The 17,533-nt window shown below is 40.2% G+C and overlaps 1 protein-coding gene across 1 annotated transcript in view; it reads right to left on the bottom strand.

The window, feature by feature from the left end:
- Positions 1-624: 624 nt before the first annotated feature.
- The window catches only part of JADE3 (jade family PHD finger 3), a 192,296-nt gene continuing 175,387 nt past the window's right edge, over positions 625-17,533 (bottom strand). The window contains exon 11 of the mRNA XM_053707741.1: positions 625-2,190. Coding sequence (XP_053563716.1) covers positions 1,337-2,190 — 854 coding nt within the window. The 3' untranslated portion in view covers positions 625-1,336. The remainder of the gene's footprint in view (positions 2,191-17,533) is intronic.

Raw genomic sequence — 17,533 nt, 5'->3', positions numbered from 1 at the left:
TGATTTACCGGTACTTAAAAAGGTAAATAATACTAGTGTTATCATCACTTATGGATGAATACATAAATAAAAATTATTTCAGTGCCAGGTATGTACTATGTACACACTTGCTGTGTAATTTAGCAAAGACTAAAAGTTATCAAATGAACTGCAAAAGTTAAAAATGATTAATCCTTCTGTGAAAGAGCATGACTGGTGAACTACACAGCCAATGTTAAGTAATAATCTACCCTTTTATATCTTTCTTTAAGCAACCTAAGTTTTATCAGCTTTATTTAAGCAGAGCTATGTACTCAAGTCTTAGTTTTATTTGGGTTCAGAGTACATTATGAAGAAGCTACTGAGATTTGCATTTCTATTTTGCCTCAAAACTAAGTAACCCTAGAGAAAGAATAAGAAGGTTTTATTGTTTGTATTTAAAACAAACATAGGAATGGATTAAAGCCTATATCAATAAAGCCATAAAATAATGGCAAAATATGTTGTAGTGTGTAGTATTAAAGCGGGTCTTCATAAATGCTATTTTCAGCAAACTATGGGTGGTAACTTTGTCTAGAAAGAAAGGTGTATGGTGTGGAACCTATTCTTCTGTATGTGCTTGATTGATGGAAGTACATCACAAGATTGTTGATAAGTATTTACTTCTACAACTTATCTTTGTAAACAGTTTTCACAAATTAGTATCCTCTACAACAATGAGTGAAATATTTACAAGTGCATTGCACTACAAGCAATATCTTTACAGAGGCAAGAAGAAGCCTAGTAGTGAATAAAAAGGCTATTTACATAAAAAGAGAGATGAGATCTTCAAGGAGATTATGTATATAGGAGCATGTTAAGTTCAGCATATTTGGTAGGCTACCACAATGCATACAGTTATGAGATGTTAGACACTAATCAATATGATTATAAGGTGTATTTCTTTCATATTCAGCAGTTAAACATTAAAATAATGTGTGCTGCAATGTGGAGCATTTCCATAATGGATCCCTCTGAGGCACAAGCAAATCGTCTCTGAAGATATTTGTGCAAACATTTCGGCCACTTGTTTACCAATGTAAAATTGCTATATCATTCCACACAAAAGGAAAATTAAATAAATAAATGTAAAAATGTTAACTCCCTTTTCTAGAATTAGGGCTGATTGATTTTCCCACGCATGTTGATGGTTTATACACAACTCCAAATAACTTCAGCTAAAGCTTTATCAAAATCCTTGTTGATCTGTGGATTACAACACATCACTGAATTTCACTCAGGGTTTTACTGACTTTTTTTGGCATTAATATATTTATTAAAATAAAGCAAATGTCTGATTCTATTTAAAAGGTATGTATCACCTTTTCACTGAACTATGAGAAACTATGTTTTTTTTACTTCTGTTGCGACTGTCTCTATTAGAGTCTTTGCTGGGACTTTCTTTTCTCAAGCTACTCCTCCTGAGCCGCATGTGGTCCTTGTTTTCATCACTTTCTGCTTCAGAGTCACTCAATTCAAGGTCAGGGCAGTAGCCATCATTATCCTGGTATGGTGTCCCAGATGTCTGACAGTCAACAGCCTGTTTGGACCACAAAAGTTCTTTTGCAGATTGCTTTCTCTGTGGCTTTTCACCACTCCGGAGGTCCTCTGTGGTCCTTATTAGGCTGTTTGTTGTCTCTTTGAATGACCTACTAAAATGTTCTATTGTGGTATTTCTAAGACTGCTCTGTCTCACCAAGTGTGTTGTGATGATAGAGTCTTGTTCGTGAGTAGTCTGTCTGGAGTTATCCTGTGTTTTGTCTCCGACAGAACTCAACACACCATTGGATTTAGTTAACCTCAAATTATCATTTTGTACTTTCCCACTGCCATTTGAAGATTGACCATGGATGACTGCCTGTAGTGAAAAGGGTTTCCCTGATGTATGAAATCTTGTTTGCTGGCACCCTGTGTCCTGATGCTCTTTACGTGAACGAGTGACTCCAACAAGTAAGCCATTGCTTCTTCGTTCAGAAGCATACCTTGAGTAGTGTTTGGTGGTAAGCTCAGACAATTCCTTTTGACGCTCTGTGTCTGAGGGGCTGGAAATCTTAGCAGTCTTAGAGTTATTTTTGCTGTCTCCCATTGTTGATTTTGGCATTTTCAGTTTCAACGTTATTCTGGGAGGAGGATAGAAAAGTGTATTTTCCAGTGCACTTGATAAAGGATGTCCTGAAGAAAAGCAAAAAAAAAAAAAAAAATGTTAAAAAAAAACAAACAAGAAACCATAACAAAAAGCAATTTTCAACATGCTCCTTTAAAGCACACGCACACACAAAAAAAGCTTATAAAAAACAGAATTTATGTTTACCTGATAAATTACTTTCTCCAACGGTGTGTCCGGTCCACGGCGTCATCCTTACTTGTGGGATATTCTCTTCCCCAACAGGAAATGGCAAAGAGCCCAGCAAAGCTGGTCACATGATCCCTCCTAGGCTCCGCCTTCCCCAGTCATTCGACCGACGTAAAGGAGGAATATTTGCATAGGAGAAATCATATGATACTGTGGTGACTGTAGTTAGAGAAAATAAATCATCAGACCTGATTAAAAAACCAGGGCGGGCCGTGGACCGGACACACCGTTGGAGAAAGTAATTTATCAGGTAAACATAAATTCTGTTTTCTCCAACATAGGTGTGTCCGGTCCACGGCGTCATCCTTACTTGTGGGAACCAATACCAAAGCTTTAGGACACGGATGATGGGAGGGAGCAAATCAGGTCACCTAGATGGAAGGCACCACGGCTTGCAAAGAATAAAAACTACATTTAAACACCAAAAAACTCTGAGCCATCTCCGTGGAGATGTTGCCTGTGCAACGGCAAAGAGAATGACTGGGGAAGGCGGAGCCTAGGAGGGATCATGTGACCAGCTTTGCTGGGCTCTTTGCCATTTCCTGTTGGGGAAGAGAATATCCCACAAGTAAGGATGACGCCGTGGACCGGACACACCTATGTTGGAGAAAAGTATAAACCTTCAGTAACCTACAAATTCAGTAATTATAACAGTACCATATATAGGACTATTGCCTTTTCCCTTTTTTAGTATGTAGAAATATTTCCCAAAAGTCTTTACTTTTTATTTCTACATAGAACACTCTTTCTGCTGCTGTCAATTCAAATACAGCAAAGTTGTACTCCAAACATAAATCTGAGAAGGAACAACTCCAAAATAAAAAATCCCAAAATATGAGCCATATGTTTCTATTACAACTGTGAATAATTGATTTATCAGAAAGAATGACTATTGTTTTTACTCAAAATCTTGCTGTGATATGTTAACAAATAGGCAGACAACTGCTATAAAGAACCTGTTGCAAGACTGCATTACAGAACAAATCCCTCTCAATTAAGGTTGCCACCTTTTTGGGATTGACCCTAACAGTTCGGGTTTGAAACGGTTTGCTCGGTTTTACACCGTATATAAGACCAGACATGCAAATGTCTGGGTTTACTGTTGCTGTGTCACATGCTGTTAGACAATATGCGGAACTGCACCTCACTGTGCTGTCAGTTCTCTACACTGGGTTATGTGGACTAATGCAAGCTTCTTTTGCAAACACTATAACTGTGCATTACAGCCAACTCCACTCTGAGCTTCAAAGTGCTCCCTATCACTGTTTGTATTTGCGTGCAGTTTTCAATTCTGGTGAAGTTTGCCTAATCTTAGCCAATCAGCATTGGCTCCTGGTAAGGACAATGGAGACTGTCCAATTAAAGGAAAGACTTTCCGGTAACCAATTAGTGCTACTTTGGGCTGATGGTAGAGATACAGATTGTGAGACTGAAGAGGCACATTGATGGTGCTCTCACAGACATTGTAGTACTTTGAGCTCTGCAGACACAACACAGGGTGAGTAAAAATTATGACAAGGACACTAATAAGTCACTCAGAAAAAGAATAAATAATTAAACAGTTTTGAACAATAAATTAAACAAGGCTCAACAAAACCTAGGTGCCACTGGCGCCTTAAGTTTAGGCCCTAGTGCCCTGGTTTTAACCCAAGACACCCATGGGTGCCCCCACTAAATCGTGCCGGCCGCAGCACCTAAAATTTAGCTTGGTGCGACTGGATTCATGTTAGGCCACACATGAACAAGGGGCGTTGCAGTGATTTTAGTCTCATGGAGCGCTGCAAGGCTTGTAATTTCACATGCTAATGATACTACTCATGTCTGTAACTGTATTCCATCAATACCAGATGAACCCATTCACAGGATAGTTTGTCATAGTGTACAGCCTTGGTGATGATCTGCAGCCACCCATTACTGTAATCCTGACCCCGGGAACAAATATCCCTGCATCACCGCTCTTTTCGCACAACCACCCCATTCCCTCTCACTCCAAGGTGTGTTGTCTTTGCTGCCAGGGCTGCCTGTTCACTTTGACTGCATCATCAAGCAAGTGCTCAACAACCCCATGCTACTAATTAGCTGCTGCAGGGAGGCAGTGCTGATTCTGGAGGCCTTCCTGCAGCAGCTGCTGTGAGCTGTAATGAACAATATCTTTCTACATTTTTTTAATGCTGGCCATCCTGCTGCTTTTTGTTAGCTTTGCCACACTCTGGGGGCACTTGGGGATTATTTAAGCACATATGGGTGAGCAAGCTGCCCACCATAATGGTTTAGGACAAATTGTTTTACATATGATGCCCAAACACACCTACCTCTATGTTTATTAATTGATATGCAGTTTGCTTTTTCCCCCTAAAAAAACTTAAATTATGCTTACCAGATAATTTAATTTCCATCTGTAGGAGGAAAGTCCACGGCTTCATTCCTTACTTGTGGGAATACAGAACCTGGCCACCAGGAGGAGACAAAGACACCCCAGCCAAAGGCTTAAATACCTACTCCACTTTCATCGTATCCCAGTCATTTTGCCAAGGGAACAAGGAACATTAGGAGAAATATCAGGGTATAAATGGTGCCAGAAGAACAAAAAATGTTGGTCCGCCCAACGGAGAAAACGGGCGGGGGCCGTAGACTCTCCTCATACAGCTGGAAAGGAAATTATTAAGCATAATTTAAGTTTTCCATCTTAATATGAGGAGAGTCCACGGCTTCATTCCTTACTTGAGGGAAACATATACCCAAGCTCTAGAGGACACTGAATGAAAACGGGAGGGTAAAAAGAGAGGCGGACCCTATTCTTAGGGCACCACAGCCTGCAAAACCTCTCTCCCAAAAGCTGCTTCAGCCGAAGCAAAAACGTCAAATTTGTAAAATTTTGAAAAAGGTATGTAAGGAGGACCAGGTAGCCACCCTACAAATCTGCTCCATAGAAACCTCATTCTTGAAGGCTCAAGATGAAGCCACAGCTCTGGTTGAATGAGTCGTAATCCTCTGAGGAGGCTTATGTCCCACTGTTTCATATGCTAATCGAATAATGCTCCTCAACCAAAAGGACAAGGAAGTGAAAGAAGCTTTCTGCCATCTAAGCTTCCCAGAATAGACAACAAGCAAGGACGAAGTCTGTCTAAAATCCTTCGTAGCCTGAAGATAGAATTTCAAAGCCCAAACCACATCCAAATTATGAAGCAATCGCTCCTTCGAAAAAAGGAGGATTAGGACAAAAGGAAGGAACCACAATCTCCTGATTGGTGTTGTGAATGGACACAACCGTGGGGAGAAAGCCCAACCAAGTACGAAGAACAGCCTTATCAGCATGAAAAACTAGGTAAGGAGGCTCACATTACAAGGCCGCCATCTCAGAGACTTTGCACGCCGAAGCAATAGCCAGTAGAAAAAAGAACCTTCCAAGACAATAATTTAATGTCAACCGAATGCATAGGCTCAAAGAGAGCCCTCTGCACAACCTTAAGAACTAGATTTAAGCTCCAAGGAGAAGTGGCAGGTTTAAACACAGGCTTGATTTTGGACAGAGCCTGAACAAAAGACTGTACATCAGGAAGCTCAGTGAGCCTCTTGTGCAATAACACAGATAGAGCTGAAATCTGTCCCTTTAAGGAACTAGCAGCAAGTCCCTTCTCCAAACCGTCTTGGAGAAACGAAAGAATCCTGGACACCTTGACCTTATGCCAGGAGAATCCACGCTCTTCACACCAGAATAAGTAGGTCCTCCACACCTTATGATAGATGCGAAGGGTGACTGGCTTTCTAGCTTGAATGATAGTATCAATCACTCTCTTAGAAAAACCTCTCTTGGCTAGGACTAAGCGTTCAATCTCCACGCAGTCAGCCTCAGAGAATCTAGATTCTGATGAACAAAAGGACCCTGTTCCAGCAGATCTCTGTGACAAGGTAACTTCCATTGAGGAGATGACAACATCCCCACCAGGTCCACGAACCACATCCTTTGCGGCCACGATGGATCAATTAGAATAGCTGAAGCTAGCTCCTGCTTGATGTGGGCCACTACACGAGGGAGAAGTGGTAACGGTGGAAAGATGAAAACTAGGTTGAACCTCCAAGGCACTGCTAATGCATCTAACAGCTCTGCCTGAGGATCTCTGGACTGCAACCCGTATCTGGGTAGCTTGGTATTGAGTCTGGATGCCATGAGATCTCCGACGTCCCCCATCTGTTGCAAATCTCCGCAAACACCTCGGGATAGAGAGACCATTCCCCCAGATGAAACGACTGTCTGCTGAGAAAATCCGAAAAACTTCCCTCATTGCTAGGGAGCTCCTCGTTCCCCCTGATGGTTGATGTAAGCCACCAAGGTTATGTTGTCCGATTGGAATCTGATAAACTGGGACGAACCCAGAAGAGGCCAAGCCTTCAGAGCATTGAAGATCACTCGAAGTTCCAAAATGTTGATCAGGAGGATAGATTCTTCTTGAGTCCACAGGCCTTGTTACTTCCTGGCACCCCAAACAGCTCCCCATCCTGATAGACTTGTGTCCGTAGTCACAATCTCCCAGGATGGTCTCAAGAATCTGGACAGAGCCACCAAGAGAGTGATTCTCTTGAACGGTTGTCCAGAGAAATCTGTTGTGACAGATCCGAGTGGTCGCCATTCCACTGCCTTAGCATGCACAGCTGAAGAGGTCTAAGATGGAATCTGGCGAATGGGATGATATCTATACTGGACACCATAAGCCCAATTACCTCCATACACCGAGCCACAGAGGTCCTTAAGGAGGTCTGGAGGGCAAAACAAAATTGGGAGAAATCTTGCAACGTCTCTGGTCTGTAAGAAATATCCTCATGGATATGGAATTTATTATCGTGGAATTCCACACTGGTACTGGGAACCGAAGAACTCTTTTCTAAGTTTATCTTCCATCCATGAGATCGAAGAAGTAGAAGAGCTCTTGAATGGTCCTCTGCCAGCCGACAGGACGGAGCCTGAACCAGGATATCGTCCAAATATGCAGTTACTGCAATACCTCTGGATCTCGCCACCGCAAGCAGAGCCCCCAGAACCTTCGTAAAGACTCTTGGGGCAGTAGCTAGACCAAATAGAAGAGCAACAAATTGGAAGTGCTGGTCCAGAAACACAAATCTTAAGCACCTGAAGTGATCCTTATGTATTGGCACAAAGGTAAGCATCCTTCAAGTCTATCGTAGTCATGAACTGTCCCTTTTGAACTAAGGGCAGAATGGACCTCATCGTCTGCATCTTGAATGATGGGACCGACAGGAACTTATTTAAGCAATTAATAGGTCCAGAATTGGGTGAAACGTACCCTCCTTCTTTGGGACTACAGACTGCTAGAGGTACTGGCACAATTACTCCCAGGGAGGAGAGATCCCTCGCGTACCCTAGAAAAGCTTCTCGTTTTTCTGGTCTTGAAGACAGGTTTCATAAAAGGAATCTGCCCCTGGGTGGATGAGATTTGAAACCTATCCTGTAACCCTGAGCGATGACCTCCAGGACCCAAGGGTCTTGCACGTCCCCAAGCCTCCACAAAGAGAGATTGGGGCAGATCGAGGGGCCGCCCTTCATGCTGATTTTGTCTCGGTGGGCTTCTTATTCCAAGATTGAGACTGTTTCCAAGTTCCCTTGGACTGTTCAAGCTTTGCGGAGGGCTGCTGGTGTTGGTATTTATGCGAAGAAAAGGGACGAAAATTAGGACCCTGTCCTTTAGGTTTATTCTTCTTATCCTGTGGTAGAAAAGCACCTTTGTCCCCAGTGACCGTGGATATGATGGAGTTCAGGCCTGGATCGAAAAAAAAAATCTTCACCTTAAAAGGAAAGTATTCTAGATTTTGAAGTCATGTCCACGGACCAAGACTTCAGCCAGAGTGCCCTACGGGCTAGAACAGAAAAAACGGATGTCTTTGCATTTAGGTGTATGATCTGCATATTTGCATCACAGATAAAAGAATTAGCTACCCTTAAGGCATTAATTCTTTCCTGGATCTCCTCAAGGGGAGTTTCCACCTCGATCATCTCCGATAGAGAGTCGCACCAATAAGTAGCGGCTTCAGCCACTGCAGCAACCGCTGCTGCAGGTTGAAACAAATAACCCGTGTGCTGAAACATCTTTCTTAACAGTTTATAGCTTCTTATCCATGGACTTCTTAAACGACAAACTATCCTCTAGTGGGATAGTAGTGCGCTTAGCGAGCGTGGATATAGCTCCATCCACCTTAGGAACGGAACACCACAACTCCAATTGAGAGTCCGGAACCAGGAACAATTTCTTAAAGGAAGAAGGGGAAAAAGAAGATCCAAATCTCTCCCATTCATTCTTAATAATATTTGCCATATTTACGGGAACCGGTAAAGTCTGTGGCACCACCTTGTACTTATAAACCTTATCAAGTTTAGGAATAGAAAGTTCCTTGGGTAATTTAGGTTCTGGAACCTCTAAAGTAGCCAACACTTCCTTTAACAGAAAGCATAAGGGCTCGATCCTAAATCTAAAGTCTGGTTCCTCCGCAGCCGGAGGTTTAAGAGGCAGCAGATTCCGACCCAGAAAGAGCATCCTCTGAAGTATCAGAGGCGTCCTCATCAGCGGATAATCTAGTATCAGATAAATCCAAGTTGGTAGATGACCCCTGGGAAAAATAGCAATATTTAACCTTTGGTTTACGCTTAGCAAGGCGAGGTAAAATACTGAAGGCCACAGACACTGCAGTTTGTAGCTGTTCAGTAAAGTCTGGCGGTAAGAGGGCCCCTCCCGAAGGAGGATTAGTAGTGCAAAGGGAAGCTACATGTGTAATAGGAGATGATGGAGGGAACGCACATCACGGGACGGAGACCCCTCAGAGGTGGGCCGCTCAGTGGTACTAAACATCTTGGGTTTCTTAGATATAAGTACTTTATCAAGGCATGTGGAACATAATTGAGCAGGCGGGTATACCATAGCCTCCTCACAATAAAAACAGGTATTAGATTTAGGTAAAGAGGGAGTATCCTCTAACGTATCTGAGTCCTCCATAGCTTGCGCTCTGAAGATGGACTATAGGAAAACGATAAATGGCACCTTTTTGCCCCCAATGGCTGGGGCACTCACCACCTCCTTTGAATCAGGCCCCACAAAGAAACCGCTTTGTCTTCTGTAAACCGCACGATCAGAAAAGAGGAAATCAATGAGACCACACCCGGTCATGTGGTGTGCCATGCAGGACCGCTCCTGCTCCTGGAAAAAGCACCTAAATCCTAACAGGCCGCGCAGATCTCCAAACCGAAAGTAAACCTGACTGTTCCAACATCTGCCTGAGCCTCATCTCACACATGTCACAGCATAAAAACATAATAAAGTCAATTATGCGTACATCTTCCCTGTTCAATTATGCCCTTCCGAAGATGTTAACCTTTGATTCCATACAGTAAAAAAAAAAAGAGTCACACTGTAACCCTGTCTTCTTGCGTTTTCATATTAGTATAAAATTAAAGGATCTTACCGGAATCACCGCTGTGGAACAGACACACAGCCTCTCAAGTTTGACAGTCTTGTAGCATCGCACCTGACATGGACTTAAGTGATAGAAGCAGGCAGTGAAACTCGTCAACACTGATTGCTTAGGAGCTGTTAATACGAGTCTGGATGGTTTCGCAGAAAAACTCTCCCTGCATCTCCAGACCCTAACCTTCGTCAATGCTCCCACTGAGAGACTCACAAGACTACTTAAAACTCCAGTCCCATAACGAAGGGTACTACCCTCCATAAGAGACTACTCCGAAATCTTCTGACACTTCCCTGCCATCCTGTGACGAAAGACAAAGAATGACTGGTATATGAGGGAAGTGGGGGAGGTATTTAAGCCTTTGGCTGGGGTGTCTTTGCCTCCTCCTGGTGGACAGGTTCTGTATTCCCACAAGTAAGGAATGAAGCCGTGGACTCTCCTCATATTAAGATGGAAATCTAAGCCACGGCTCACATTCGCATTCTCCATTTTTTTCTGCACTAACTACATATCTGTATAACCTACTCTACCTCACATCATCTGCACCACACTAAATGATAATTTTCAAGTAAATAATCTCAGTGCTGCTTTGTATATACAGTATCTGAATCTAATCTTAGCTTGCTAAATATTTGCAAATTTATCGGTTTATATAGAATATATACACACACACGTAAAGGGATGATAACATTTTTTTTCTTTTAAAAAAGCTGAACGCTGCTACTCTAGTCTGTTAGTTCAGACAGTTGTTAGGCAAATTTCCGGTTTACTAATTAATTGGTAAATAAGATTAGTAGAAATATAACCTGGATTTTAGCTGCTAAATGCAGGTTTACTACATCTATATCCCCCTAGTCTTTTGAAAGCAGGTTGCCAGCATGGCATAAACTGAGGTGCATAGAGCATTAGTAAGTCTGCACAGGGGAGTAGGGATAGGTATCAGTTTTATGTATTCTCATTTTATTGCTCAACTATAAATACAAGTGTTTACATAAGGTTCAGCAGAAAATAAAGTAATGTTTTTGAGTTGTGTGAATAAAAATATATTTCAAACATCCTGCATACTCATTACCTCATGAGAACTAAAAAAATGATTTTTTAATTGGTCTGCTTTAATATAATACTACACAAGAAACCATTACAAAAACATGCATTTTATATATATATTATAGCTGCAACAACTATTCGATAATTAGATTTGTTGACAACTATTTTCATGATTGCTTATCCTCGTTTAATTGGCCTGCACATGGCACCAGCTGCTTCACGCCAATGATCTCCTGCACAAGGTATTGTGTTTTATGGTTATGCCCTTAGCCTAAAGGACGTTTACAGGACAGTAAAAGTTTACAACTACTCCTGGCTTATGTGTAACCCATAAATAACAGGAATCATAATTTGGATTGTTTATATTAAATCAGGTGATTTCGGACAATGCTTTGCATGATATAGTGCCGAGCCCTGCATTGATGAGAGATGTTATTTTAATTGATGTGCACTATTAACTGCATGCACAATTATTAGTGGATTGCTCACTAATTGTTGTTTATATGTACTGTAGAGATAAATGTGTAAGGCTTTGTCCTATTATTGATATATATAGTCCTTAGCGCTTCACCTTTTTTTTTTTTTTTTTTTTTTTAAATAAATTTTGATATGTTCCAGATCCAACTTCTATAAGTATATTATTTGTTATTTTAAGAGTGGACTAGATATTTTTTTCCCTAACCTTAAAGCTGGTTATTTACCATTGCATATAGATATTCAAGATATTTTTATGTTAGAATAAAGTCCAGGCTTACTTTGTTGAGAGGCCCTTTGCCAAGGAGGAAACACTTTGCATTGGTGGAGAGCTAGCAAAGATAAATATCCCACCTTGGCAAAATCCTGCTTATGCATCTCAGGCACCTCAACATAATCAGTGTGCCTCTTCTCAGCTGCAGGCAAAATAGCTTGCAAAAAGAGAGCCAGCCTCAGCCAGGAGCATGTGGACATGATGATATTTTTGCATAGCAATGCAATGTTTCCAAAAGAGTGAACAACAGAATGTTATAAACAGTTGTAGTCTACCTCTTTCTAGTTCTGACTCTTTTCAAACAGTTTGTGGTTTTTTTTAGATTAATTATAAAAATGTATTCTGCTGCCTAAAAATTAGACAAACCGTTGTGTTAATGTAAAGTTTTAATCTGAAGTTTATATTTGTAACACTCAGTATGTGTTTTTATTTAAATATAGGAAAATAATCGTTAGTTGCAGCCCTGTGACTGCTAGTTTTGTTTTTTGTATTTTACAGCTTAATCCATTTTATATTGAGAAATGTAGGTTTAAGAGTTTTTTTTTTTAAATTGCTATTAAAATCACAATCTCGATATTTAATAGGCAAAATCCCCCTAATTCGCCACCCCTCCGATCGCAAAGTATATAAATTAACTATTAACCCCTAAACCGCCATTCCCCCACAACGCAAACCTATAAACATCTAAACCCCCTAACCTAACACTCCCTAACTTAACTCAAAATAAAATACCACTATATATACCCTAATATCAATATACTCTCCCAATACTAAACAGCATATTTTCCTTAACAAATCTCTAACTATATATTAGAACATCAAAAAGGGGTTTTCATTATGTGCAGAGATTTACATATGGCCTTAAACCCAGACTTAGACTGCTCCACACACATTTCTTCAATTCTTACATCACAAATCACTAAATCCAAAGTATATCTTAAAAATATAGTGGCACAGGATGTGTGGAGATCTTTCCATCCTAGCATCATAGACTACACGTTCTATTCATACCCACACAGAACATATTTCAGGATCGACTATATATTTTCAGACGTAAGTGGCCTCTTTTTATTTAACTCTGGTCTGATCATGCATCCATTACTAGCTCTCTATTCTGGCCGTCCAAACCAATTAAAGATTTGATATGGAAATTAGATGATCACCTCCTTACAGACCCTCTAATAATAGCAAAAATAACAATAGCAATTGATTTATATTTTCAGTTCAATGCCCAACCTGAGATGTCACCACAAATTTTATGGGAAGCACATAAGAGTGTTATTAGAGGTGAATTAATAGCTATAAAAGCACAAAACAATAAGAGGAAACGATAATTCACCATGTCCCAATACTAAATATAGCACAACTTGAATAATTACATAAGCAATCCCGATCTGACCCTGACCAACTTATCAGACTAACATTGGAAAGGCAAAAACTGGCATTGCATCTTACTAAATAACACAAAAGAAAAATCCTATTCACGCAACAAAGACACTACGACGATAGCAACAAATGAGGACGATCATTAGCAAGGTATCTTAGACAAAAATCACACAAAAAATACGTCTTGCATATCACAGATGACCAAGGACAGCTTCATTGCTCAACAAAAAATATAGCACAGACTTTTCGAACATACTTCCAGAGACTCACACCCAAAAATGACAGCTAATAGACACCTTTCTAAATAAACTAAGCCTCCAACAAATCTCAGGATTACAGAAATCACAATTAGAAGACCCTATTACATTAGATGAGGTGCAGTTAGGACCAGACGGCTTCGGCCATAATTATTACTCCACATTCCAAGACACTCTAGCCCCTCACATACTAAATTATTTTCAGTACATCGACAAGTCCAAAGCGTTCTCCACTAGATCACTTGAAGCCCATATTATTTTGTTACTGAAACCCAACAAATCCTTAGATACTCCCTATAAATTTTAGCCCCATCTCTATATTGAATACTGATGTCAAATTATACGCAAAACTAATAATTCATAGACAGTCAAATTTCACCCGACATTATTCATCAAGATCAAGTCGGTTCATCCCCAAAAGGGAGGCGAAAGACAACACGGTCAGGGCCTTAAAGGGACACTCAATCAAAATGAAACTTTCATTATTCAGATAGAGCTTGCCATTTTAAACAACTTTCCAATTTACTTCCATTAACTAAATGTCCACAGTAATGTTATATTTAAACTTTGTTCTCCTACTGAGCATGTGCAAGAATGTGTGTATGCATTTGTGAATGGCTGATGGCTGTCACATGGTACCTGTATGCATTTGTGATTAGCTGATGGCTGTCACATGGTACAGGGGGAGTGGAACAAGACATAACTTTTAAAATTGTCAGAAAAAAAATCTACTACTCATTTGAAGTTTAGACTAAGTGCTATTGCATTGCCTTGTTATCTTGCAATATTTTGATTATGCAAATCTACTTTGTTGACTGGTCCTTTAAGCTAAATTCATTACGTCCAGACTAAGAGAATACAAACAGTATTCTTGTCAACAGATGCTGAAAAGGCATTTGACCGTGTTGATTGGGACTTTCTCTGACTTAACCTGTCCCACCATGGGTCTTGGATCACAAATAATCACTAGAATTTTTTCTCTCTATTCTCAACCCAGCGCTCAACAGAATGCTTTCTCACCCCTTTACAATTACTAACGGAACCCGACAAGGATGTCCACTATCTCCTTTATTATTTGCCTGTGTCATCGAGACTTTGGCCAAGAAAATAAGAAAAAATCCCCAGATAACAGGAGTTGATATAGGTTCCCAAAATTACGTTATATCCTTATTTACAGACAACATGCTCTTTTCCCTCACAAACCCTGAGACATCAATTCCCCAGTTACTGTCAGAGTTTAACACGTTCCGCTCCCTATCTAATTTTTCCATCAACATGTCAAAATCAGAAATCTTAAATGTAAACTTAGATCAGCATACCTTAGCAAACACAAAGAGTGTAACACCATTTACATGGTGCTCCCATTCACTTCATGACTTGAAAAACCATCTTGTGGCCGACATTGATGGAATATAATTTAAGTTAAATACTCTAATTAAAAAGGCCATAATACAAGATCTATCGTCATGGCAATCCAAAAAACTGACTTGGCTAGGACGCATAGATGTTATTAAAATGAATGTGTTACCTAGGATTCTTTACATTCTTCAAACACTCCCAATACTGCTACCTAAAACTTATCTACCAACCATACAGAGGGCTTTTAGTAACTTTGTATGGCACAAAAAAACACTGAGAATTAATCAACGAATTATGCAATGTCCCAAATCACAAGGAGGGCTAGGGATCCCAAATCTCACATATCGACAGGCAATCTTCTTACAAAGATTAATTGATTGGAACATACATTATAAACATAAAAGATGGGTCCCATTGGAACACCTGATTTCAGGAACACACCATCTAGGAAGACAATGTTGGAGCCTACATAAGCAAAGCAATACGCCAACACATAGTAACCCTATAATTCAAGAGACCTATTCAGGTTGGGAAAAATCCATATGCACAAACTACTACCTTTCATCACAACCATCCCCACTGACCTCTCTGATCGACAATGGTGAATTTACCATAAAACCATACATGACTCACTCAACTTATGAAACTGTGCACAGAGACCTTACAATACACTTACTGACCAACAATGAAACGTTACTCTCACAATCCAAACTCATAGATAAGGGATTTGAAAGTTTCAAGAATTGGATACTGACAAACCCAAAATTTGATATCAAGCCATAAGGAAAAAAAAAAAATTTTTAGGCCACTATCTTCGAATCTCTTTGTGTGCAGACCTCCCCCCTTAGACATACCTTATCCACCGTTTATAAAATACTATTATCCATACTTAGACAGCTGGGAGACAGACCTTGGAGTTATAATTCTTCCTCAAGCAAGTATATCCATCATCCAAAATACTATAAAGTCCTCAATATCATCAGCAATGTTAGAGATTAAACTCAAACTACTACACAGATGGTACCTTACACCTAATAAATTACACCGCCTTTACCGCACCCAAAAAAAATCACTGTTGGTGCTGCGGCCATGTTAATAGTAATATGGCCCATATGTGGTGGTGGTATAACTCCATACAAAACTTATGGAGATTAGTAATTACTAAATAAACAAGCCCCATCTTTAACTATGTGGGCTAAAAAAGTCACAGAAATTATAGAGTTGAAGGAATACCACTACTAGAAAAATAATAAAATGGATATGTACGCAGAAATGTCATGCTTATGGGATAATTATATTAAAGATACTAAATCAGACCATAAATAAACCTTTTTAGCAATACTTAGGTCATGTATTACATACCAAGTAGGCAGTGGGAACAACAGGCTTAACACCTTCTGTGGAGTGTGGGTGATTCAAGTTTTGTCAATTCATTCTTATTCTTTTTTCTTAAGTTTGTTTTTAATTATTTTATATTAAAAAAAATTCTTTATTTTTACAATGGCTGCACAGTGAGTGAGCTTCCGCTCCTACATCATGTAAAAGCCAGTTAAGAGCACCTAAATACTGTTCATTAGCACTCTAAATGTGCCCACCTTGTTGGAGATCATAAAGCGGCTACAAAACCAGCATCTTAAAACAGTTTCCGATACAAAGCCATTGATGATCGTGGATGATCGGTTCATGTCCGCCAGTGACTTCAACAAAAACTCCTGCATGACCCAGAGCAGCACCAACCTAACGATCTTAGCAGTGAGATAGAGATACCCTGCAGCTGTGACCCTGACTACAGCGCTGTACAGCAAGACACCAGACCGCAAAAGATAAAAATTTTATGCAGAACATATATTTGCTATAGCACCCAGATATAGTAGACATCTTACCGCTATGTTCCTCACGAAGGAGCCTTACTCTGGAAAAAGAAAAGCAATAGTGCAACAGGTTCTATGACTACATGTGGCTGACTGAGAAACAGTTTGCAACATGGCCGACACAGCAGGCATAGGCCAACTATAACGGGCCAAAGTCCGAGGCATTGCCCAAATCGCTAACAGACAAAAGCTTAGTCTTTTATGGACTCATAATCTGATGATCTATCCACGCCGTTATATCTTATACCTTGGAGATAAATAGACAGCTAGTAACGCACGCTACTAATTCAATAACTAAACTAATCACACAGTCAACATGTCGCCTAAAGACATCACAGACATGGGACAAAGAGTAGAAAAAATGGAAAACAATCCAGATACACACACCACTGCAATGTCTAGTGTCTACACAAGACTTCACAAACAAGATGAAATCATACAAGCTTGATGATGTTGTGGTCAGAAGTATCCCTGAGCAGATCGAAGTTCCAGACTTGGAACAATATCTACAGGATCTCTTTAGATATCTTAAAGATGATGAAACATCTACCACAGCTGAGTTAGACAGAGACATTACGCCCTAAACCACTCGAAACACAGCTGCCAAGGGACATCATAACTAGGATCAATAGCTATCAGGCTAAGGAAGAAATGATGAAACAAGCCCGGCTGAAGCAGCCTATCAGATATAATAAAGTAGACATACAGATCTACGCCGACTTGTCCAGTAGAACCTTGCAAAAAAGAAAGAAAATGCAACCCCTTACCACGATCCTAAGAAAACAGAACATTGTGTATAAATGGGGCTTCCCATTTCATTTGTTAATCACTTGGAAGGGCAGGCGGATAGTCTGTAAGTACCCGAACGATATTCCTGACACCTGGAGATCTCTAAACATACCTGAACCTGCAAACCTAGATGATGGACAAGAACCAAGACCTGACATCACTGGCACTTCCACCTCTACCACAAAGGTTGGAATGGCAAAAGGCTCAACCAAAGAAGCCCCGTAAACAGCTCACC

This window comes from Bombina bombina, chromosome 3 (genome assembly GCF_027579735.1).
Source record: "Bombina bombina isolate aBomBom1 chromosome 3, aBomBom1.pri, whole genome shotgun sequence".
Classification (NCBI taxonomy): domain Eukaryota; kingdom Metazoa; phylum Chordata; class Amphibia; order Anura; family Bombinatoridae; genus Bombina; species Bombina bombina.
The sequence above is the reverse complement of the archived record's forward strand: the minus strand, read 5'-3'. Positions and strand labels throughout refer to the sequence as shown.